Source organism: Ciconia boyciana, chromosome 10, assembly GCF_034638445.1.
Source record: "Ciconia boyciana chromosome 10, ASM3463844v1, whole genome shotgun sequence".
In the NCBI taxonomy this organism is placed as follows: Eukaryota; Metazoa; Chordata; class Aves; order Ciconiiformes; family Ciconiidae; genus Ciconia; species Ciconia boyciana.
Window position 1 is genome coordinate 28,817,547 of NC_132943.1, and position 24,867 is coordinate 28,842,413.

At 45.8% G+C, this 24,867-nt stretch overlaps 2 protein-coding genes across 4 annotated transcripts; one reads left to right on the forward strand and one right to left on the reverse strand.

Moving 5' to 3' along the window:
• Positions 1–138: 138 nt before the first annotated feature.
• LOC140657385 (alpha-aspartyl dipeptidase-like) lies at positions 139–7,976 on the reverse strand. Its single transcript, XM_072874323.1, has 8 exons — positions 7,414–7,976; positions 7,244–7,332; positions 5,906–5,980; positions 5,239–5,318; positions 3,662–3,835; positions 2,119–2,178; positions 1,203–1,285; positions 139–651 (listed from the first exon to the last, which is right to left on the reverse strand). The coding sequence occupies exons 1-8, from the start codon at positions 7,695–7,697 to the stop codon at positions 573–575; spliced, it is 924 nt and encodes a 307-aa protein (XP_072730424.1). The 5' UTR covers positions 7,698–7,976; the 3' UTR covers positions 139–572.
• Positions 7,571–23,579, forward strand: CYP20A1 (cytochrome P450 family 20 subfamily A member 1). Of its 3 annotated transcripts, none has more exons than XM_072874320.1 (13): positions 7,571–7,728; positions 8,433–8,482; positions 8,570–8,736; positions 13,860–14,005; positions 14,680–14,847; positions 15,528–15,606; positions 17,280–17,395; positions 17,808–17,862; positions 19,252–19,372; positions 20,265–20,376; positions 21,020–21,084; positions 22,967–23,056; positions 23,226–23,579. In XM_072874320.1, the coding sequence occupies exons 1-13, from the start codon at positions 7,657–7,659 to the stop codon at positions 23,374–23,376; spliced, it is 1,392 nt and encodes a 463-aa protein (XP_072730421.1). In that variant the 5' UTR covers positions 7,571–7,656; the 3' UTR covers positions 23,377–23,579. The 3 variants fall into 3 exon arrangements, with proteins under 3 accessions (XP_072730421.1, XP_072730422.1, XP_072730423.1); XM_072874321.1 differs by having other exon boundaries at positions 7,599–7,701; XM_072874322.1 differs by lacking the exon at positions 7,571–7,728 and adding an exon at positions 8,243–8,318.
• The last annotated feature ends 1,288 nt before the right edge of the window (positions 23,580–24,867 follow it).

Sequence of the window (24,867 nt, forward strand, 5' to 3'; positions counted from 1 at the left end):
GCATGGTGGAAGATGTTTTAAAATTTTGCACTTTTCTAGGATTTGCAAGTTTGTAACCTGACAATTTTTAACGTGCACACTTTTGTACATAATGAGCATTGTATATATTTAACATGAATCTGAAGCAAATAAAAGTAATTGAATGCATAACTTCTCCTTTATTACTAGTGCAAAAATGAAACTAATAGTGTAGGGTACACTAAATGAACAATTCTTTCATTTAGAAGGTAAAGCTAGGCAGTAGGAACAGCTGACTCAGTGTCCTGTCTTAATTGTGTTCAAGTAACTTTTTTTTTTGATGGGGAAGGAATCAAACTGCATACATGAATGTACGGACCCTTTCAGACTAAGAATAGCTATGATTACTCAAGTGTTGTAATAAAAATTGTCTTTTTGCTGGGAAGGAGAGATGTCTGAGACATGAATTAGGGTGGGGAAAAGAGCCCACTAATGCATATTTATCTTTATTTATAAAGCTAAGGTTCTCCACCCACCCTGGGGACTAGAAGCATCTCTTTCCTTCCTTCTCATTGTCTTCCCATATAGTGACTTTTGCTGCAGAATGTGCAAGGCTACAGATTCTGGAGATTACTGTCAATCAGGAGGAAACTGAAATCTGTTCCAGGCTCATGTTCTGTTGGTTTCTTACCCCTGTAAACAAGACAAACCATGTTGTGAGCTTTAACAGGAGCTAAGACTGCTGTGCTTCCATCTGTTACTAGGGATAGAACAAGGCATCCTTAATCATAACAAAGCAGAGTTTTGACTCCCTTCCTTGCCTGCATCATGGGACATACATATTAGATTTCTCAGTAATGTTCATATGACTAAAGACATGAGTTCCCTTGTTCTAGAGTTCAATGCATTAGGGCCAAACTGGCATTCCCCTGGCCTTCAGTAACAGAGCTGACTATTGGGGCTCTTTCTGTGAACGGTAACCATAGATCAGAAATGTAAGCATCAATGGATGCAATGCCATAGCACTTAACCAGTAAGTTAGACATCCTTCAGAGTGCTGTCATACTGCCTGCTCCTTTGGAGCATAAAGCAATACTCATGTTTTCCCCAAAGAGAAATGGAAGCAAGGGATTAAGTAACTTCTGACGTGGGGGACAGGCAGCATGTGCCAGGAGTCTAATAGAAGCCTCTCTTCCTTTCTATCTGAAGGAGGATATAAATTAAAATTCAAATGAAGTATTTACCTCAAAAACAGACGTGCTCCTGTCACTCCTTGCAAGGTGGCTTTGTCTCCTTCCACTAGCAGCATTGCACCTTCACGCAAGCCCTAATGTAGGTGGAAACATTTAACATTATTTTCAAGCTATTTGAAAGGCTAGAATGAACGTTTGTCACAAGCAGGCCAGTCTTAGTGCAGCTCGCCATGACTACAAACAAGACTTTCTTGCTCACCTATTTCTAACAAAGATGCCAAGATAAAACTAGGTGTTACCTTGTTACCTTGTTTTAGAAGCTGGTTTTCTTGTTTGTTTTATTTTTCCCTTATAAAGAAGGAGAAACCATTAAGGAGAAAGGGAAAATGTGTTTTCTCCACAATTACTTCTGCTACCACCATTCTTAGATCCGGTTTGGGCCAAACAACAGCCAGCTGGGTTTGTTAGAGCACAATCTTTATACTCCAAGCTCAAGCCCAGGCACAGGAAACCCAGAGGTCCCACTTCCCCAGATAGACATACTGTAATTACTACTGAATGAGCAAATTCAGAAACCTACAGAGATTAAAACAAAACATAAAGTTAAGAATATCTGCAAAAAGATTAAGAGGAGGTATCTTACCATCTGCATGCACACCACCCCCAACATACAACATATGACTGGTGGCCAGTGACTGGAAAGATCAGAGCTGCCTAAAATACAGTGTTTGGCAACAGGACTCCAAGCATCTAATAGGCAGAATGCATTTCATTTGTTCTAACCCATTTTCTGCAAGTGAGCAAAATCCAAGGTTGAAGTTCTTAGCAAGAATATAACTAGCCTTCCATGCCACAGTTCTGTAAGGCTTGTCAGGCAAGGGAATCCACACTGAAAGCTAGCAAGAATGCATTTAAAATGTTTACCATGCTACAGCCATGAGCTTCCTCACTGGGAACTACTACTCACCAGAACTGGAGGGGTGTTTGGTTCTTCATGGTATTGACGAATTCTTTCCTCTCTTGTCTCCTGCAATGAGTGTAGATTTGCAGGTCACCAAGCAATTTCATAACATGAAACAAAGCAGGCACTTCACTAATGCTTTCATTAGACTAATGTATTGAAGGAAGTGGCAGGATTGACTTTAATAGAGATGTATTTTACCCTTCATCACTAGCAGCAATTGCTGTAGGTTGATCAAACAGAACTCACACAATCCCCACCCTGAAAAGCCTTAAAACTTACTTCCACTCAATTCATCCAGCTTGCTGCTTTTTTTTAAAAATGCTATGTCTATGTGCGCACCCTCAGAACAAGAGCACTGAGGAAGGTGGTGGAAGCAAATGCCTGAGATGCCATCTTCATGAAAGAGGGTAGTGAACCATGGATTTCCACTGATTAGATATCTGCTTCTTTGTCCTCAAGTAGGCATTACACTGACAAATTTCCTTCTGTGAACAGCTCTGCCATGTTTCCTGAGGGTTTGCTGCTGAACTGAGCAACAGTAGTTAAAGAAATCAAACCAGAAGGATTTGTTGGTAAGGAAACACAGGAACACAGCAGGGACTTGGTACAGCACAGAGCTTCCAGCCTCCTCTTGGGAAAGAGTGAAAGTTATTTATAGGGAAAAGACTGCCTGCTTATCTAGTGACAAGCTGATTAAATGAGTATCTACAACTTCATCTAAATTCTAGAAGCACACCCTCATCCTCCATCTCTTCCATGTCCCCTAATTCTTAATACTTCCTCTAACCATGAAGAAATTTTGATTACAAGGAGGAAAGTATTTGGGCTGTTAAAAGATGCACCACAGAAACTGTTCCCTGAGGAATTAGCTCCTGACAGGCTATTCAAGAATCAGCTCCTCCATACACTGGAGATGTCAGTCTTTGTGCTTGATGGTTAAAGTGTTTTTCCTTCAGCTATACTAGTACATGTGCTTGCTCAGTACTGGACATCACAGGGTGTGTGCTCTGCCTGGACACTAGCGCCCCGGTATTTTCTTACACAACAGGTTTGCATGCAATCTCAAGATCTCCCTGTTGTGATGGTTCTTTCAGACCTTTAGATATTTAAGCTTCTTAATGTATGTTTAAGTTAGGTCTTCTCAAGCAGCAGACAAGACAGACTATGGCAGGACCTTCCAGAAACACAGTGCATTGCACCTTAACGTTTCAAGTTTTTCTTTCTCTTCCCTGCTGCCCCCTGCCCCTCCCCCCCAATTGACAGCCAATTCCATGCCAGGTATGAAGCAACAGTATTTCAGACATTGCATAGCTTCTGTTTGTGAAAAACACTTTGTTCCACCTCAGATAATACTGTTGCCAACTCCCCTTCCCACTCAAAGAAAAGCTTTAGGAGGGAGTAAAATGTTACTGCCTCACTGGCATTTCGAAATGCTCTAGGGAGCAGCTGTTAGACATTCTATAGCTTTGTAAGCCTGGCAAATGCACGCTATCGTTACACCTCTGCACCCTGCTTAACTGTGTTAGCTCTGGCATGCTTTACTTACACCCATGTGAGTGCTTTTAACATCTGGGTCCAGGTAGTGGGGGTTAATATTAAAAGGAACTAAACCTAGGGCCTGCAGGGAAGGTGGATAAACAATTGGCATGTCATTGGTAGTATTGATGCTGACGGTAGCAACGTTAGTTCCTGCGCTGGATCCCATGTAAGGAATCCCATCCTGAAAGACAAAAGCAATGATTAGTATGCAGTATCACAACTAGGAACTGCATTTATAGCATCTTCTATCAGTCTCAGAGACTTAGCAATCAGATCAGGCTTAGTCCTTCTAGCTCATCTCACTGCTAACTTTACAGGTGAAAAGCAGAAGAACAAGAATTCAGGTTTTGAGGTGGGCAATAGTTTGTATAGGTCATGGTTGTCAGAGAACTAGCTGTTGACTGTCCTGTACTCACAACTCTGTGACCCCATCACAAGAGAGAACTGGTAAGGTTGTCAATGCATATATTGCCCTTTACTATTAAAAGAAGAGAGACTTCTATACATTGCAGTTACAGGCAATACCTGAACTAGCTTCTGAAGAGAGTAGACCATCTGAAGCAGAGTAAAATGTTGCCACAGCATCAGCTTACCAGTACTGTGACCAGCCAGTTTAGTGCTTGTTTAGGTATTACTACTATGCACAGAGTACTATGTACTATGCCGTACATGGAAGGATTCCACACAAACATGCAAGTATACGGATAATGCTGAACAATTTGTAAAAATAAGCTATCTTGAGAGAACTGGTGCTAATATAACCAAATAGCTATCTAGACTTCACTGAGGCTCGAACATTTTCTGGCTTTTCTGCCCACAACAGGCATTGAATTTCTGTATATTAAGACAGCCCAGCTAACCTTTCTTCTTAGCAGCTGGCCTTTTCAAACATACTGTGCTTGCATAAAACTCTGTGAAGTTGTTTCCAGTTCCACATTGCTAGGGGAACACTTTGCTTCTGTTCTCCTCCATGGATGGTGTATCTTTGCTGTGCCTTACAAGAGTCACCAGCCAGAATGGGGCTGCTGACCAGAAGGGCTCAATGGCACTTGTACCTCTCAATTACAGGTCAAGGAAGTACCCAAGGTAATGACACCATTTTCAACATTAACAGGACATTGTCTAAAAGGCATGTATGGATCCAACTCTATTTTCTGTTTATTAGCAAACAACCTGCAACTTGAACGCATCGATATCTATTAACAAGATACAAAGTGGACATCTCAAGCTGAAAAACAGGGTTTCTGTACATAGATTCAATCCTGCACTGCTCTTCATTGGTATTTTAAGTTGAGGGGCTTACTTCTAATGTACTATGCAGCATTGTACATGCAAAGGTCTTGCAGTCCCACATCTGGGAAACTGCCCTAGAAAGACAGATTGCTGACCTTAGTCTTTTCAGGCTTCAGTGACTAATGACAGCCTTATTTGGCCACAGATTTCAGTTCACCAGGTTGCATGATATGGCTCAACAGTTGAAGTATATTAAAAACAAAGATGTAGAATCAGCTTGGATTTGTCTGAACAAAAGCTTATGCGCGAGATCCTGACATTCAGTCTTGGCCTGAGTCCTGTGTTTTTTACCTCAAGAACTCTTTTTCTGATCTCCTGTATCAGACTGTTGTCGTAGAGAGCTTTCAGGAGACGGAATGTGTTCCCACCTCCTGCAGAAAGACAGTCCAGCTTATTTAACATGCTTTCACCACCAGTTTTAATTGAAGCCTTTACAAACTTGGCAGGCTCAATGATTTCTATGCTCTATTCAGGGTAGTATCCTGCTTTGAGCAGCAGAAAACCAGAAGCTTCAGAAGAATGGTCATTGGGCAGGCCACAGGCTCATGTCCCGAGTCCTCCTTGTAACACTGACGCTGGCTCCTTGACAGTGACACTGTTCTAGCACCCAGAAGCATGCTATTAGGACTACACACAGTTTGAGCACAGTAGCCCTGAATCTTCTTAGACTTGATGTAGTGATGATACAGCTGTGATGATCATGTTTTTAATGCTGAAGTACTGTTCAAATGAATAATTTGAAACTTACTGGAGATGAAGATCCATTAATAGATCTCTCCTTCCCTCCCCACCACTAAATTTAGGGTCTTACTGTTCCCAGTTAAAGTACTGTTTTCTGTAGTTTCTAATAATTGCTAGGCCCAACTTTTTCATTGTTGTCTCTACAATGCCAGCTCTGAGCAGGACTAATACAGTGCCCTATATAAACCCTCACCAGGGAACATGAAGTAAAACTTACCGATAAATATTGCTTCAGATTTCCTCACAGCTTCCACTGGATCACAAGATTCATGAATACTGTCCAGCCCATAACCTTAAATGAAAAAGTATTTACCTTTGCCACTTGGGTTTGGTGGAAGAATGTGCCACGTTTAATCCCTCCCTGCCCCCCCGACCCCAAGCCAAATGTCTTGCCAGACAACCAGGGAAATTTCAGAGAACTCTACAACATAAAACAGAGTATACGTCCTACATTAGTGCAGGGCTTCTGCATCCAGCTGTACCAAAGGAAATGTTTGCTGTACGGATATATGTGCTCAGTGTCTAAGAGCAAAGCATTTCACTCAGCAGGTGCAGGCTGAGGCGCAAAGTCCTGCTGAGCATTACCGGCTAACTAGAAAATAAGAGAAGGAAAAAGCTGTCAGTCTTCAGCTTGGCTGTGAGTCTGAACAGGATGTGCCATCATTGGTCTAGCATTACTAGTGCAAATATCTGATCCGAGTATTTTTTTTGTCACGATTAAAATGTCTGGCTTTGACAGATTTGCCTTGCTGGGGTTCACTGAGTACAGGAAGTGCCAGGAGAGCCAGAAGAACATGGACATTTGATAGCAGCAATCTTTCTGCAAGACAAGGAGCAAAGTGTGCTGCCCAGGGAAGTGAGTACTGATTATTACTACAGTAACAGGTCCAAAGTTAGCCTGAACGGTGATAGATATTAGGTGGAGGTGTTGCTGTAGGCTGCTCTGGAAAGATCTTTGCTTGAAGCAAAGCTCAGTTGCTGTTCATGATGGAAATATCTGCCTGGTTGAAGTACATTATAGTAATGGTCTTCACTTAACACCAGTAGTTGCGTGGCTTGAGCAGAGGTTTAAGATGCATAGGAATAAATGTTCCCCCACGTGATTAAGGAAGATAAAAAGATGCCACTTAGTATTCAGGAACAAAAACTTCCTCCCTGAAGTGGTTAGAAGTGTTTGCAACAAGATTTCTTCGAGAGGCCTCTAAAGCATCTACTTCTAGGTAGAAGTTAGCAGCCAACTCCCTGCTGCTCTCACTCCCGTTGCTGGCCGTAACTTCACAGCACGCAGCCGAGCCAGCCAAGCCCCTCTCCACCGCGCTCTGCAGCTCTTCCCCCATTCGGACCCCGGTAAAACAGACCGTTGCAGAGGTGGTTGCCCAGAGGCGTTCACCGCCTCATCCCCTCTCAGAGCAGCGGTTTGCGGTGCCCGTCCGGGTGCTGCCCAGCCGGGTGCTGCCCAGCCGGGCCAGCCCCTGCGGCACGGCTGCCCTCGGCAGAGGCGACGTTCCGCAGCAGCTGCCCGAGGGACTCGGCGCCCGGGGCGGGCCAGCCTTACCCAAGCTTTCAAACTTCTCCCTGGCGGTCCGGGCGTAGGCATCTCGGTCGTGCAGGGCGTAGGGAACGAACAGCACCCGCTTCACTTTCCTGCGGAGAGGGGAAAGAGCGCTTAGGCCCCGGCGGGGCACGGCCCGGGGCAGGCCCCCGCAGCCCCTGCGCAGCGCTTACTCCCCGAGGAAGCTCTTGATGTGCTGCTGGCAGTGGCCCAGGTACCCCCCTCCGTGCAGGGTGGAGTTGGAGACCAGCAGCAGGCGCCGCGGGCCCCCCATGCCGACCCCTGCCCTGCCCTGCCCGCGGCCGGTGCACGCGGCCTGGCCCGGCCCGGCCCGGCCCGCCCCTTCCTGCCCCGCCGGCGGGCCGCGGGGTGGGGCCGAGCCGCCGCCGCTCCCGCCGCCCCGGCCCGACCCGGCCATGCTGGACTTCGCCATCTTTGCCGTTACTTTCCTGCTCATCCTGGTGGGCGCCGTGCTCTACCTCTACCCGGTAATGCCGCCGGCGGGGGGGGGAGGGGGTCCGGCCCGGCCCGGCCCGGCCCGGCCCCCGGTGCAGGCGGGCAGGGAGCGAGAGGCCGCGGGGCCCACCCGCCACCGCGCCCCGGGCGGCCCCGGCCCCTTCCCACGTCCCCCGGGCTCGGGCGGGGTTTCGGGCCCGCCCTGGCCGTGCCCCACGCTGGTGCCCCGGGTCCTGCCGGGGACGTGGCTGACGCCCGCGGGAGCGCTTGTCGTGCAGGGCGGGGCCGGCCGGCCGGCCCTCCCGAGCCAGCGGGGCAGCCCTGCCCGCCCGCTTTGGCACACCTCGTGCTTTACGTGCCCCGGCGAATCCCTCTTAGAAAGGCTTTAGATGCTCACCTTGCAGTTTTGCACCTGTGCAGACCGCCAGGGCAAAACCTGGGGGTAAGGTCTACGCTGCAAACCTGACCCTTGACATCTTTACGCAGGGATCTTTCATCTAACCAGATGAATAATCCTCGTTTAGCCAGTGGGACCAGGCACACGCTTACAGTTATCAGCTTCATAAGCCTTAGCAGGTTTGAGGCCTGAAGATGTGGCTTATCCAGCTTTTGTTTAATGTTTGTAAGTAGTGCAGCAGTATTGATGTGGAAAATCCATCTCTCCTGCTGGAAAGCTGTGGGGCTTTGGATAAAACCTAAGTTCAAAGAGGTTGATGCATTTCCTTTTACTCTCTAGGCATCTAGGCAAGCATCAGGTATCCCTGGACTCGCTCCAACTGATGAAAAGTAAGTGCTTTCCATCTTCACATCAATAAAGTTCAGCCTTGCCAGTGGATGCTGTTCATGACCAAATATCCTCTTTGTGTTCCTCAGGGATGGCAACCTGCCGGATATCATTGCCAGCAGCAGTCTGCATGAGTTCCTGGTGAACCTGCATGAGAAATATGGCCCACTGGTCTCTTTCTGGTTCGGAAGGCGTCTTGTTGTCAGCCTTGGCTCAATTGGTCTCCTGAAACAACATATTAACCCCAACCGGTTGTGTAAGTGTCCTTTGCTTTGTCTTTGAGTCCATTTGTTCCTTCTGGCCTTGCTGGGCGTCCTATGTCAAAGGAAGCTAGGATTTCATTCTAAGTAGAAAGAAAATGAGACTTAGTTTGCAGCTGATATGGTGGTTCAGGTATGTCTTTGGTCCTGCTTATTGGACTTGAATATCAGTGACCTGATATTTGCTGCTGCCCAGTTGACCATCAAGAAATTAGTCTGCTTGTGTCTTTTACCATCTCCCTACGGGCAAATGTTTATGGAAAGTATCATGCTTGTTAGTCACTTGAAACTGCAAGGCGAAGATCCTGTAGCAACTTGACATACGTGTTAAAAGCAGATTGAAATGCAATTTAAGAGGGGGAAATTCGCTAAATTAAGTCTGAGAAGAACTGTGCTAGTTTGTGATATTTCCCTTCTGTGGTTCAGTGTGGAGGTTTTTAAAGTATTATTTGAAGAAGTTATTTAACTTTTGTTTTTCTTTGGCATGTAGAATTTTGTGATCTTCCAGACTTGGAAGCGGTCAGTGGTGCTGGTAGCCGAGTTGACCCTCTCAGTCCTGGGAGGATATTTTAATTTATGGTGTAAGTCTCTTAGGTGGGTGTTTTGCTTCCTAAGGTGATCACAGACAATAAGTTAACTCAGTTAATATTTAGGTTTAACCTCTTGTTTTTCCAGTTTTCATCTTATAAGGTTGAACGAGGTGCTGGTTGCACACCTCTGACCTGATACTGTAGGCTGTCTTTAGGCACAGGCAGATATCTCAGCATCACTTTATGCTGGGATCATGATGGGTAAACTTCTTGTACAGTTGCATGACAGACTCAAAAAAAATTGGTGATGATCTGGGAAAGGAGTGGGAGTTAACGAAGATCAGCAAGACACAGTCGATAGCAATGGCACTCCAGAAGGTGGAAACCCACCCTGAAAGATCTGAATGCACTCAAGTGTGTTAGGGAGAAATTGAGCAGGCAGTCACTTTCTCAGAGTTCAGAGAAGTGGTGACAGGCCCCTGAGCAGGCAAGTTCTCAGAAATGTACTGAATTTGGGAGTACCCAAATACTGGAGAAAAACAAATACAGTGCCTGGACTTCAGTGTGGGAAATGTGACCCAGGCAGTTACAGACTAGTCTGGCATCCTGCTATGCCAAGGGCTAAACATATTTTTAAAGTATGGGGATAAGTAGGAAATGCACGCCATACTTCTTTGATAATTAGACTTCTAGACCAGGAAAGTGATAGAACTGTGTTTCTGTCAGGGTTTGAGTTCAGCATTTGCTTGGACACTGCTTGGGTCATCACTGAAGCTGGAGGTAATGAGAAGTGATGAGAATGGGATATAAGAAGTGAAAGAGGGAGCGCGGCTGGATTGGGTTGGGGAAGAGAAATGCTGGGCTGGGGAGGTGAAATACTCCCACTTATGTTAGCAGCCTGCCCTGATGGCATCACGCTGTGACCCCTTGTCAACACAGTGAAGCAGAGTGTTGGAGCAAGGAGATGGGTACCCCTGAGGGCTGGGGTAGCAGAAACGGGAAGGGGAGGGGCAAGAGCAGGCTGTATTAATTGCCTGCAGGATGACATGGCCATGGAAAAAAAGAAAAGGGTGCATTGAGTCATGTATTTTCTGTAGAGAGAGAAAAGCCTGTAGGCTATTGCACAAGATGAACATGAGCCAGACCTGGAATCCTGTGTACGGCTCTGACCTCTGTAGTCAGGCATGATTTTGAATACAGCAAGTGAAAAGAAAGGCTGCTGGTGCTCTCAGAGGAGTGGGGAGCCTGTCATGCAGGAGGAGGCAGGGAAAGCGTGTTCAGCCCAGCAGAAGGAAGAGCTTATGGGGGGATCCTCGCAAAGGCAGCAGCAGCAGGTTTAAGAAGGAGGGTTCTCATGATCTGTCCTGAACTCAGACCTGAAAAAGCAGTGATGATAGTTGTATCAGTGTTTTCCTTTTAGCACTGATGCTTAAGTGCAAGAAGTGCTCAAACTGTATTAGAGGTGAGGAATCTTACTGATTGTTTTTCCTGGAGCTTTGAGGTATAAACAACATGTAGTAGCTGAGTGGCTGTAGCAAAACAGTTCCTGTATCGTTTCCTGGTGAGTGGGAATAGGTGTTGTGGTAGCTCTCAGCCACCAACTGGCTCTGGGCAGCTTGCAGTTTGTTGGAGACCTGGCCTTGCCTGTGCCTCTTCTGTACACACAGTGCTGTGCGGCAGGAGACAGCCCACTGTGGACTGGGTTATATCCAACTCCTGACTCTCCAGCCCCACCTGAAAACCCTTGCCATGTGACTCCTCCTCAGTCTGCTGGGGTACCTGAGGCCAGAGCTGCTCTTCATAGATGCCTGCTTGTTGGTTTCCAAGTTTGAGGTGTGGGGTTTGGCTCCAAGTAGCATAGAAAGGTTCCTCTTGTCTCATGTGTTTGTCACAGTTATGGCCAAACTTCTTGGAGAGAGAGAGAGAGAGAGAGAGGTGCTGATAGTGCATCTCTCATGAGAGCCTTGAAGTTGGACTAATTGCATTCATAGTTATTAACAGGTTCCCAATACCAGGAAACTGTTTTTCCTCATGCTTAAAGCAGTGTTTGAAGTTGGTACGTTTTCATGGCCTCTTAAAGCTTGGTTGAGATTAATTTGCAAGGAGAATTGAAAGGAAGTAAAACTGTGCTGCTGATACTGGTGATTCCGTGAGAGGCTCTGGGGAAGCAGTCCAGGCCTGCGAAGGGTGTGGATGTGAAGAGGGTGGACTAGTTCAGGATTGCCAGGAGCAGTGGGTTCAGAGGCCCACTTGGAAAACTCCCATGAGTCGATGTCTCCTTTCGGGTTGGGACAATGAACCTGAAGCACATTGAATGCTGGAGATAGAGCTATGGGTCCTGGCCTGTTTGAGCAGGACAGCTTCACTGCTGTTCTGTGTTCATTTGTACTGTGCAGGTTCAGAGATCCTTTCCATCTCTGATGTTCAGTTCTACTTGTCATCTGTCTTGACTATCCAGAGTTAGATCTTTTCTCCGTATTTACTTACAGTGGTGTCCAGGACAGCACTCTGAGGTTCTTGGGATGAGGTTCCTTGTAAGTGGAAGGAACAGTTGAAATTTTTATATGCTTCACTAAGAGGACTGAAAACGTAACCCTAGAGGTGTTTTCCAAACAAAGGAAGAAGTCTGTGGAAGTGCTGGCAGGACAGAGCTCTGTCTCTGAGACTGAGCTGTCTCTGAAACAGAGCTCCGGCTCTGTTTGTGCCTTGTGGAGTCACTAGCCTCCCATAGCTGTGGAGCAAAAGCTGTTTCCTAAATACTGTGAGGCAGGGCCAGCCCTCAGCAAAGGGCAGCCTGGGCTCTGCAGTCCTGAGTTCACAACAGTGAGTGTATCAGTGGCGTGGGAATGCCAGTTTGCACTAGGGACAGGGGAGAAAACAATGGAGCCCATGGCTGATCCAGCAGTTTTCTTTCATATGCACCAGGAGAACTTTGCAGTTTCTGCAGGTGTTGGTGCTAAGCATCCTCTGGCCTCTCCAAATGCCTCTGCTTGCCAGATTTGCTGTGTGGGCTTTACCACCAGCCGTGTGTCTTTCTGGCTACCCCAGTACTGTGCCTAGTTCTGCCAGGGCCAGTCAGCAGGGAATCGTGGCATGAATAGCAGCTGCCACTCCATGGCAAAGTACCTTGGAGGAGGAACTGTAAGCAGCTTCTAGAGTCACATTAACGGCCTGCTCCACATGGAGAGCCGCAGGTACCATCTGCTGTGCCAAAAGACACATGCACATACTCCTTGTCAAAAGGAGTGGGAAAGAGGGTGAGATGCAGAGCTTAAAAACATTGGAAGGGAAATGATGAAAGAGAAAAGCATTTAGGAAAGTTTACCATATTCATGCCTCTGGCCTTATTAGCTGCTTTTGTGTCATTAGGTAGTAAGTCCTCTGCAGGTGGGAATTGTCTCTTCTTGTATGTTTGTCCAGTAGCGTAATGAGGCCCTGATCTCTGCTGGGAATCCTAGATACATCCACAGTTGGTAGAGTCATATGTGTCTAGCCCAGCGTTGATGTTTTCTGATGCCTCAGAGGTTTCACTTTCCATCTGGGAGAAATAACAGACTGTGATAAACAGTGAAAATATCCCTCTTGAAAACCCCCTGATTGCTGCTTCCAAATAGTTCCTTAAAGATTCTGCCAGTTCTGCAAGACCCACAGAAAGGTTTACAGAAAGGGAAAAGCATATGCCATGCTTTATTGCACAGTTTTGCATTGACACCTAATATACTTTAGCAAATTTATTAAGTAGAGGCCCCTGGTGGTGAAATTCTGAGTTAAAAATCTAACTGAGGTGAGCCATGGATATGGAAGATGGAGGATATGTGTTTTTGTCTAGTTTGTACACTGTTGCAAGTGTCTGTGCAGAAGGAGGACGGAAAGTAAGGTGATTAAAAGTAGAAAGCATTCTGTAGCTTAGTGGGGTACTGTTTTCTGTAAGAGCTTCTCTGCTGGAGGCAGCCCTGACTGAGAGGGGTAGGTGTTAGTTTGGGAAGAGCTCATCAGCAGGGAACTCAGTGCATGCAAGAGAAATCATGCAGGAGCAGTAGGGTGTCAAATGAGGTTTGCTGCGGCTGTGAAGCAAGGTAAGGAGTGCAGAGAGCAACATCTGGCTAAATCTCATGCGAGCTGATATGTCTTGAGTGCATAGCCATGGTCAGGGCAGGAGGGCGCACCAGATGTCAAGGGGGAATGTGCTAGAGGGGCTGCAGATCACACTGCAAAAGAAGGGGAAGGAACATGCCATGCTCACTGTTGTCACCAAGTCACTGGCACAACCAGCTGGCAACTGGCAAGCTGGGAACAAGCTTCCAAAGAGTTATTACTAAAGACTTACTTGGTAGAGCCAGCAGGCAACCTCCGCAGGGGGAGCTGATCACAGGATGGTACCCTGCCACAGAGAAGAGACCTTATGAGGTCCCAGCCCACACTGAGCAGGAGCAGCTTGACACCCCAAAGAGACTGTTCCTGGGGGAAGGAGCCATGCCTTGCTCACTGCCCAGAAGTAGCAGTGCCCGATTAAAGAGAATGCTGTTTCCTCATCCCTACGTGGTGTGACTGCCTGACTTTCGAATGGTGTTTCCTTTACTTGCTTTCAGTGGATCCCTTTGAGACAATGCTGAAGTCCCTCTTGAGATACCAGTCCAGCCTGAATGGGGATACAGGAGAGAGCCACATGAGGAGAAAGCTGTATGAAAACGGTGTGACCAAGTCCTTGCAAAGTAACTTTGCTCTCATCCAGAAGGTGCGTAACTGCCTTTGTACAGCAGAGAAGCCCTGTGTGGCTCACAGGGGAAAGTTTAGTGAGAATGATCACTAGGATAAAGGAGCTGCATTCAAATTAGTACTGAAAATATAAGCATCTGAGACAGCGAACAGCCTCTGCCCACTCAAGCACGGTGTGAATATTTGGTTTCTCTTAGCGCCAGTGGGTTAGGGGGAAGGGCTGAGCTTGATGACTTTTTATGCCAAGATACCAGATGCAGTTAAAGATACTGGAGCATCTGGATTCTAGATTTATTTCCCAGGACAGGAGGGAGGAGCAAGGAACCAGCTATTGGGACCACAAACAGGTGAAGAACTGTTCTGTTGACAGTCTAGCAGCCAGAATATGATCTGTTTTCCTAGTCTGGAGCTACTAGTATTGAAGGTTTTAAGGTTTCTTTTGTGACAGAGGGAACAAGAGAGGAGGACAGGGCTGCCTTGTTGGGGGAAAACCTTGGGAAGAGGCAGAAGATTTGAGGCTAAAATGTTACTGTTTAAGTTAAAAATTGAAGGAAACCCTGGAAAGAGTGTAGCTTCATGCCATAGCCATGAAAGTGTGGTCTGCCTTAGGAACTGGGTGGGAATGTCTCCAGGGTATGTTTGGTAAATAGGCTGCTGATATTACTGCCAACTAATGGTTCCTTCCCTCTCAAGCTGTCAGAAGAGTTGCTAGCCAAATGGCTCTCCCTCCCTGAGGCACAACATGTGCCACTCTGCCAGCACATGCTGGGCTTTGCCATGAAGTCTGTCACACAGACAGCTATGGGCAGCAGCTTTGAAGATGACCAGGAAGTCATCCGATTCCGCAGGCACCATGATGCAGTAAGTGTCAAAAAGACCTAGGAAATCTCCTATTATATTTTTCCACGCCAACAGCACACAGCTTGTGTACAGTTTAGTAGCAGCTACTGCTGAGACTTTAACATTAAGCTAACATTAAGCATAAGAGCTTGAGGGCTCTGCCTCAATTTTCCCACGCTGAAACTATCAGAAAGATCCTACTGCTGATCCTGCTGTCATTAGTCTAAGGTGTTTCTAAAGGTTCTGTGGGGATTCGGAACCCAGATCCAATGGCAGTTGAGAGGTGTTTGGTACCTAAGTCAGTTAAACTCTACTGGGAATGCCAGTGGAACTTCTCCTTTTCAGAGGCTCTGTGACATTGTGGAGAAAGGAAAATCCGAGGAGGTCCCAAGCTGTGTCCACATCTGGGGATGTTAAATCTGCTGGTGATAGGGTGGGAAAGAAACAGTTCCATCTCCCATTCAAGATTCTCATGTCTTTTCCCCTACAGTTGTAATTACAGTTGTTTCATTTCAATTTCAGCTATCATAGACGTAATATCTGGAATGGGACATGGTGTCCTAAAGAGGAGACCAGTTCCATATTCACAGGAAGTCTTCATTTGATTTGGTGTTTTCATTTCCTGAATAGGGAAGAATAGAAGAGTCCTAGCAGTCTCAGCCTGTGGTGAGTGATGGTGCTCTTCTCTGTCCTTCTTTCAGATCTGGTCGGAGATTGGGAAAGGTTTCTTGGATGGATCCCTTGATAAAAACATGACTAGGAAGAAGCTCTATGAAGATGGTAAGTTCCTCCCACAATTACAGTCTTCCTCCCACTCTGATTAATACTTAAGAGTTAGCTAGCATATGGAAGCACTTAATTTGCCCAGCTGTCTTGGCTTTTCTACAGAGTTGATCATCATGCCGTAAGCTACCAGCTGTGTCCTTACTCTCGCATAAGATCATTGTTTTGGAGTTGAGTGACAAGCCTGCCATTGCGCAAGAAATTTGTAGGACTAGAACTCTAGTTCCAGGTCTGGTTCTAGGGTCTGTCCAGTCTGGAGGCTGATAGAGGATCCTGGGAAGTATCTTGTGCTTGCTCCCTTCCTGTTCTGTTCCCTAGTGTCCACTTTTGACCTCTCTTGGAGGCAGGCAACTGTGCTAGGTGGAGACAGATGGAGCCACTTGGTTTGGCCTGTATGGTCATTCTTACGATGCACCATTTGGTGAATGTGCTGCCAGACAGTCACTCACAGGCTAGAAGACACAAGTACAGAGGTGCTGCTTTGATGGATACCTTCCATGTGATAGCCTCTGATGTGCTATTACAAGGTAACACGATTTTCAGGTCTGTTATGGCAGTGCTTTTATTTCTCATATATTTCACAGTAAGTTATTTTATTTTTTGGTTGTCCTGTCTTTTTTGTTGTTAATAGTTAAAGCCTTTCAGTATTGATTGATAAGATGTTAAACAAAAGTAGCTTGTATCTAGAACTAAAGATTTGCTTGTAAATCCTCCAAACCCAGTGTTTCCTTCTTTATGCTGCTGGTTCTGTGGGTTTCAGAACCTGAGGACAACTACTGCCCCGTTAAAATGGGCTTCTCCCATGGGCACTTGTTCAGGACTGTTCCTGAGCTGTAGTAGGATGATGCATTAGGACAGAATTTCACAAACTCCAGATAGTGAGGCTTGGTGTTTAAGTGTTACTGGCCTTCCTATGCAGAAAGGAGGGAGGAAGGGTAGTTCTAAGACGAAGGGGCTGAATTGGGCCTTGGTAAATTGAGTTTAAGATCCATCTTCTGCTCCATGTTTCCTGGATGGTCTTGAGTAGGTCATTTAAATCAGACAGCCAATGGCATCTAGGTCCCTAACTCCCCACAGTTCCCACAACAGCCACCAGGAGTTAGGCACCCAGGTGTCTTCAGATGTGTGGACTCTCTGTGCCAAAACCCTCCCATGTTTTCCCCACCTTCCTCTCTCGGTCTACGGAGAGTCTTTAGCACAGAGCCATCCTCTTGCACCATGCTTGTAGAATGCCTAGCAAAAGGGAGACCATCAGTGGCTGGAGGTGCTGTAACAGGTTAGTAATTATAACTCTATAGGCCATGCAACTACTGTTACCTGGCTCAAACGTTTTTTACGGGGGCTGATTAAACACGTTCTCTGGTGGTTCACCACTAACTGTTATTTGACTTCCACTTAGGTGGAAGTCAGCTCATAGAGTACATGTCTTGGTTATACCTGTAAGGGTGGCTTTTTATAGGCAACCTGTCTTATTTGGTTCCTACGTTTTCAACTAAATTGGAGATACCGCCTTCCAAATTGACAGTAACATGTAACAGAGGCTGCTTCTGTAAGTGAGCCCAGCAGGGACAGCTGGTCTGAAAATCTGCCTGGGGAGATGGATTTGCTTCTCTGCAGCACTCAGGATGGCCAGATTATTTTAAAATAAATATTTCTTTTTGCTTCCAAAGCTCTGACGGCGATGGAATCCACCTTAAGGAAAGTTACAAAGGAGCGCCGAGGCAGATCATTCAACAGGCACATCTTTATAGACACCTTGCTGCAGGGGAGCCTGAGTGACCAGCAGGTCTGTGCAGCTGTTGTGTCATTACACAGTAATGGACTTTTGCTAGGACAAGCTCATTACATTGTAGCCTTTGATTAATTTAAGTTTTTGCATCTTAGGTCAGATTCCTTACTAAAGCAGGGTTTCTCATTCTTTTCTATTCCTACAATGTTTAATTGCATTAGACTTTGCTAGCTTGCCTTGCCACTGCTTTGTTGCTATTTTTATAAACCAGAAGTATGTTAGTATTAAGCATGTCTCATGTGCCGTTCCAGTGGAAGTTCTGTAGAGAGTTCACTCTGTGTCTTCTAGATGGGTTTCCTGCTCTCTGCACTAAAGAGATTTCATGCACTTGAATGGAGAATGTGCCACTTCTTTTTTTATCTTTGCAGTCTTATGAACTTCATTCTCTGAAGTAGATTTTATTTCCTAGATTCTGGAAGATACAATGATTTTCTCCTTGGCAGGATGCATAATCACGGCTAACTGTAAGTACAGATTGTAGGTAACTTTCCATCCTTACACTCAGCTGTCTAAAACTGTGTGTGATGACATGAGACTTATTCTAGGCTAATAAAAAATTATATTAATCATTCTGTTTCTCCTGAGCTGCAGATGTATAGAAGAAGCTAATTTTACAGCGGACTCTCGACACAGCCTCACAGCTAGTGAGTTGAAACTAAGCTGTGTTTGACAACCTTCCCAGTCTTTTGGTGAACCTTAGAATTTTTTCCCTTGCATTTAGAATGTTTTTCACTTGCATTCTAACCCCAGCCAACTGATGCTAAATTTGATGAAAAAGCACCAAAAGATGTAAGCCATAAAGATCATGTTGTAAAATAGGTTCTGGCACATGGGAAGGAAATTAGAGCAGAGTACTGGAATCTGACTGGCTGCTTTGAATTTCTGGAGGATAGGTGTGTTCCATGTATGGAAGACTTTCAAAGGAGCTACTTTGGGATTTGTGCAAAGATTATGAAAAAAAAACCCAAATAAAAATAAAAACTGGAGCTGTGTAAAATCTATGATAGGGGGACGATTATCAGGCTCTGTATCTCAGCCAGTGGGGCTGGGACTCCAGAGAAAACCTCCCAGGTGCAGCTGGGTGTAAAAGGATGTGGAAAGTAAATTTGGCAACTATGATAATACTCTCCCCAGAGAATATCCTCTCTAAGTACTCCAGGAAGACTGTCATTTTAAGGGGCTGGACTCTTCAGGGATTCCAGATAGTTCTCATGAATAGACAGTTTGGAGTGGTAGAAACATTTCCTTGTAGCTTTAGGGAAACTGCGTCCTACACGCTTATTTGTTATGCAAGGTTTCTTTTTCACTCTGCTGTTGAAGATATCTCTTGAGTACCTCACAAAATAGATATAGGGGAGACAAGTGCTGGCCCACCTGCTGCAGAGAGCTGTACTGTTCTTGTCGCTCCCTGTCAGGAGGCCCAGATGTTGGCTGTCTGGAGCACTAACCTAAGATGTGCTGGGAAAGCCCCCTAAATAAGGGTATTTTCTGATACTTTGGACAGACCATCCTTTCACTGGCATGGTTGGTCTAATAACCCTGGTTCCCCTGGTTTGCTGGGCTGTGTGGTCCCTTCCCCAGAGCTGTGAGGCTGAATGGCTTAGTCTCCTGCACAGCTCCCTAAGCTCCTCATAGCATTGGAAAGAGAATTTTAGCTTGCAGGGTCTCTTGTTACACAGGAGTTCAGCCTCTACTCCTGCCACTGAATACAGAATTGGTGCAGCCTGCTGTGAACAGAGGTCACTTTTCTGGGTCAAAAAGTAATGTTGCAAATACAGGAAGTAAGACAACCAAATGCAGTTTGTAAAGGATTGAATTTTCTGGGTCCAATCTTGTCTTGATTTCTTCCCCAGTGTGTACCTGGGCAGTCTATTTCCTGACAACCTCAGAAGATGTTCAGCAGAATCTCTACAAGGAGATGGACCGTGTTCTGGGGAAGGGACCAATTACACATGAGAAAATCGAGCAGCTCAGGTGGGTCCCATGAAAGGAACTGCAGGGGAAGGTTATCTCATGTGGTGAGGACAGGGGCTTCATGTGCTGGAGCCTGATGCCCAGCCTGTCCTGGGCCAAGAGAAGGCATCCAAAAGCTACTCCCTTCTTTTTTCTGGAAGTGGTCAAACCACAGGATGACTTGCAGCACAGAATCTGCTGTAGGGCTCCAGACGTGGGGACCAAGCTGCTCTCTTCAGGGTGTCTGTAGGAAACCCTTTAGGTTCATTGGCAGAGGAGAGCACAGAATCAGTGCCCTGGCTGCCAGGCCAAAATTTGTTTGCTTACTGTCTTGTTTGATTTCTGTCTTAGTTTTCCAAAAGTAGAGGTAATCAGTCATTTTAACGGTTGGATTCATGTTAGACATATTTAGAGAGAAAGTATGGGATAATCTTCTTTTCAAAGGGCTGCAGAACTAGGATGATGAGTGGTCAAGAGTGTGCCTTTATTTTTCGTGCATCTGTTAGTGCAACTGGGTGCATTTTGTATTTGGACTAGTGTTAGAGTTTCAGTAAGGGAGTATTGAGTATGTGGGTTTCTTGCTGCTTCATGCATGGGTGAGAGGTCCAGGAAAAGAGCTGGTGTGTTTATGCTTTTTAGCAAAGTTAGTCTGGTTTAAAATCTGAAAAAAGTGTGGTGAAGAGAGATTTCGATAACCTTCCCTAAAAGCTGATAATGACATTTAATGCTTCTTGCAAAGATGCTGGGACTCCTTGCCAGAAAAAGATGCAGTGCCTCAGTGTGGCTTGAGACAGCTCCAGGAGCAGACTGTGACCCTAAATGCAGCAGGTGACTCAGCTCTCCCTGCTGCCACAAGGACATGGACAAGCTTCTCTCTGGGAGGATTAAACTAACCAAGTCTTACTGGTTGCAGATACTGTCGGCAAGTCCTCTGTGAGACAGTGCGAACAGCAAAGCTTACTCCCATCGCTGCACAGCTGCAGGAGCTGGAGGGCAGAGTTGACCAACATACTGTCCCCAAAGAGGTAGGACAGTACTGGGAGCACTAGGCCACTCTCCTTTCCTGGAGGGGAATTTGCTGTTTCCTCTTCTTCCTGCGGAGGGGTGAGGCAGGAAGACCATTTCTTCTGACACTCTTGAACCTGAGCAGCTGCTCTGTCATCAGAAAGTACAATTTAGCTCAAGGTTTGCCCTGCAGTTCCTCTGTGGGAGAGGTTCTGGGAATTAATGTTCTCTTGCTGAGCAGATTTGCTTCCAGTTCTGGGTCCGCCAGGGTCCACCATCTTTTGAAGGGGCTTATGGGCTCAGTTGTGCATAAAAGAGCATGATTTCAGGCCTGATCATATCACCCATATTTCCCACACAGAGTGGTACCTTCCATTGCAGAGAATAAAGTAGTCTATATGTACATGGCAGCAAGAGTGGAGGAACGGGATCACACCCTCTCTAACCACCAACAGTTGTAGCATGGGTCTTAGAAGTTAAAATCCTAACATTTGGGCATGGATTATGGAAATCTGTAGATGAATATAGCATGTTATCTTTTTAATCCACCTAATAGATATGAGTAGTCTACAGAATAATCATCATCCAGCAGGGCTGTCCAGAGGTGTCTTTAATTGTGCATTTCTTTCTGCTCTGACATACATCTCCTAATTTTCTTTGCAGACACTTGTGCTTTATGCTCTTGGTGTGATGCTGCAGGATAGTTCATCGTGGCCATCACCATACAAGTATGTAGAATCAAGACTTCTATTGCAACTAATTCCTTTTCTTTTTTTAATTAATATTCCTTAGATCTTACAGCACAGCCTGTTTAGCTGCGGGGCCTGCCTTAAGCAGATTTTGGAGATGAAAGGGAGCCTGTAAGAAAACCAGTTTATGAAGGTCGTGGTTTGTTTGTCTCCATGGGTGGGATTTTGTGGCAATTCAAGTCATGATCCTCCCATGCTCCAGACTGCGTGCGTGTGTTAGAGTTTAATAACAATTTTTTTTGCACACACACACGCAAATGCATGCAGCTTCCCTGGCAAATGCTGGTAAATTATTTTTAAGGTTTTCTGTGAGAGAGAAACAGTGATTTGAATGGCTTTGGAATCACTGCTTGTCATCATGAAACAATGATGCAAGGGAGGAGATGTCAGTCTGAAGTTTTGTTTTTTCAGGGGGAAGGAAAATTCTACCTCATTCTATCTGTGAAAACAAAACTGGATCCAGGCCAGCATTTCGGAGGTTAAAGAAAAAATTGCTGTAGCTTCCTGTGGCCTCCAGGTGGCAAATATTAACATGTATCTGACGTACTTCACTTGAGCTGGGAAAAAAATGTGGGTCAGTTATTCTAGACAGAGAGAACAGACAGCTGAGATTTAGGAGAAAGAATAGAGCCTTTAGAACAGCACTTCTCCTCTCCTGCAAGTGTAGCTCTTACAAAAGGGTCAGGCATTGATGCACCGATCTATGAGCATCTTGGCAGGGATTGCCCACTAGGATAGGACACACACTGTGTTTAGGAAGGGTTTGCTGAGGCCTCGTGGGAGGGACAGTGAGGACTGCTATGAACAGAGTGTGTTTATTCCAAGGAGAAGGAGGCTGAGGTTAGCTTGAGGTAGATGTGTGTTTCTGTGATGGAGATAGGAGATGAGCTCTTTGTGATCCTTTCACCTACCTACTCTACAAAAACACTGTGTGTGGCTGTTTGCCCTCCCTATTTTTTTGCTAGGCAGCTGCATTTTCTTTCCTATTACAACATCTGTAATTTGCCACTTCAGTTCAGTTCAATGTAAGTTTGATGCTGCTTTTACTGAGGGTCAGCACCCACATGCCTTTTCACCTTGGTAGAAGCAGAGCTTGGATGTTTAGGCAGGGAGCCAAAGGCTTGAAGTATAAGCAGAAATATTTAGCAGAAAGTGAAAGAGAACTGCCTTCCATCCATCAAATTTCCTGTTTGGTTTTTTTATATATATATTTAAATTGAATGATATTTTATTAGTCTCCCTGTGGTTAGTTGATTATGGGAATCTTGTTTTAATTCATGCCAGCCCTGGATAATAGTTTTCTCACAGCCTCCACCATCCTAATGCTGGAAACCACTTTTCTCACTTGAATGAGTCACCAGCTTCCCTCCCCCAGCACATACACATACACACACCAGCTGCTTGAAGAGAAGGGTGAGGGATAAGAAGAAAAGGGAAATATTTTTGGAAGTGAGAGAGGAAGGGACGGGGCGGGGGGGGGAGAGAGGGAGACAAATCAGATTGTGTGTGCCCTAAAGGGGAACAGGGGGCAGGTAGCAGCATCAGCTCAGCTGTGTACTCAAGCTAAATGCCCACTGCTGAGAGGTAATGCATATTAGTTCCAGCCCTGTGTCACACTAACTCAGTTTATCAGCATTTTGACCAAGCTGGGACACAGCTGACCAGCTGGGAACAGAGATGGAGTGGATGCACAATTGCCTTCATATATCTGTGTGGAATTACCCAGCATGATTTAGAGAGAGCAAATTTGTGAGATTCTGTATTTCGTTGCCAGTTTCTTACTTGTGTGTGTGCGCACATGTGTCCTGGGAAAGGATCCTGTGCCCACACAGAAAGCCTCAGTGTGTTTTGTCTTTCATAGGTTTGACCCAGAGAGATTCAATGAGGAATCGGCCATGAAAAACCTCTCCTTGTTGGGTTTTTCAGGAAGCCAGGAGTGCCCGGAGTTGAGGTGAGCATAGGGAAGGAGGTCTTTGTGTGTGTCTGTGGCAGACAGGAGAGAAGGTGCTTTCAGCCTCTTCCTGTTACTGCTGACACAATCTGTCCAAGCTGGCAGTTGTCCTCTGGCGGATTTACATCATAGCAAGGTTTTTATTCTTTTCTCTTGCCTCTTCCCTCAGGTTTGCCTATATGGTGGCTACAGTTCTGCTGAGTGTTCTGGTAAGGAAACTGTATCTCCACCCAGTGAAAGGACAAGTCATGGAGACCAAATATGAGCTGGTAACCTCACCAAAGGAGGAAGCCTGGATCACAGTGTCTAAGAGAAGCTAAGAGCAAGCAAAACAAGGGGCTAAAAGTGCCAGCAGTGAAGTTCTGAGCAAGCGTCTTAGGGGGAATCATGCTGGCACCACACTGACTCAGCCAAGGAATTTTACATCCAGATTTTGTTACCTTCCAGGTTCTTAATGGCATACCTCTCTTGGGTACTTTTTCTAACTCGACTAGTAGTCATATTAAAGTAGATTTAATCTGTATGCCTTTTTTACATTTGCTTTTGGATCTCTGGCCAAACCATTGCAAAGGAAGCAACAAAACCTTGCAGTGGTGTATGTATGAACTGTTGGGTGCCAGCTAGTCAAAGACCAGACTTCTGGTTAATCCAGCCCCTTTCCAACAGCAGCCAGAGCTGGATAAGAGTGCCTCTCTTATCCAGGGGAATGCTTCTTCTTGGATCCTAGCTAGATAAGACCTTGGAGACACAAGGACAAAGCCTTTCTCTATATATAGGTATTTTTATTCAAAGTGTCTTTCCTTCCCTTGAGCTATAGCTATAACTGTCAAGAAGAGCAGATATATCTTGTGAGAAGTATATGTGAGTGTGTGTGAGAGAGAGAGAGAGAGAAATAAAGTGGGGTGGGAATTGCACCACCAGTTCTCTTGCTGTGTAATCTTGCCATGCTGTGGGGTTGCAAGAGAAAGGATGACTGAGAAATGCTAGTAAACCAAGAGGAATAAAATTGGTTTGGCCCCTGAGAAAACAGAAGCATCAGTAATAATATAACGAAATGAAATAAAACCACAGAACAAAGCCCTGAGAAAGGGATTCTCTATCCTGACAGTTCTGAGGGCAGTGTCTAGTCTAATCAGCATCAGAAATTGACAGATGCTTGCAATTCATTCAGCACTGGGTCAGCATGAGACTGGTCATGCAAATACTGGAAAGGGAGAGTGCTGATTTTATAGGGCTCTGGATTAATGTTGTACTTAATAACTTAAAAGCCTTTCAAAGAATCCTTCTCCTCCTCCAGAACGGGTGCCAGCCAAAGCAGCATCGCATGCCACATGTTCACATGCTTTTCCCTGCTTCTTTCTTTCTCTTTTGGCCATCATGGGCCAGCTCCTGAAAGATTTTTCAGAGCCCCACTGAACAGCTTGCGAGGCAGGAACCTCTTACCCCGTCATCTTGTAGGAGTAATTGCCATCTGACTTCCTTTTCAGGTTGTGTTTCTCCCCTTCCCCCCCCCCCTTACATAGGATCACCCTTTACCTGATCTTTATAAGTTTTTTCCCCATAAATCTGACTTCTCTGTTAGCTCCAGTTCCTAGCCCCCTTCCCACCCAAAAGCTGTGTGGTGGTAGGCGAGGTGTTGCTCAGCCTGCAGCTTTGTCTGCCCGAGCTGCTTTTGCACACAGCTACCGATGCACCACAGAGCAGGCCAGGAGTGTGTGGCTCCCGTTAGAGCTCCTGTCTACTGCCTCTGCAGACAGGGCACACTTTACATAGGGACACATACCTGGTAGCTGCAATTCCCGTTTCTACAG

Excerpts from the sequence above, each read along its gene's own strand:
- CYP20A1 (XM_072874320.1), top strand. The coding sequence starts at position 7,657 with ATGCTGGACTTCGCCATCTTTGCCGTTACTTTCCTGCTCATCCTGGTG. Across the intron at positions 14,848-15,527 it reads TCCGCAGGCACCATGATGCA|ATCTGGTCGGAGATTGGGAA; the intron begins GTAAGTGTCAAA and ends TCCTTCTTTCAG. Across the intron at positions 19,373-20,264 it reads GAGAAAATCGAGCAGCTCAG|ATACTGTCGGCAAGTCCTCT; the intron begins GTGGGTCCCATG and ends TACTGGTTGCAG.
- LOC140657385 (XM_072874323.1), bottom strand. The coding sequence starts at position 7,697 with ATGAGCAGGAAAGTAACGGCAAAGATGGCGAAGTCCAGCATGGCCGGG. Across the intron at positions 3,836-5,238 it reads TCAGAAAAAGAGTTCTTGAG|GATGGGATTCCTTACATGGG; the intron begins GTAAAAAACACA and ends TTTGTCTTTCAG. Across the intron at positions 2,179-3,661 it reads TTAAAAGCACTCACATGGGT|GAGACAAGAGAGGAAAGAAT; the intron begins GTAAGTAAAGCA and ends CACTCATTGCAG.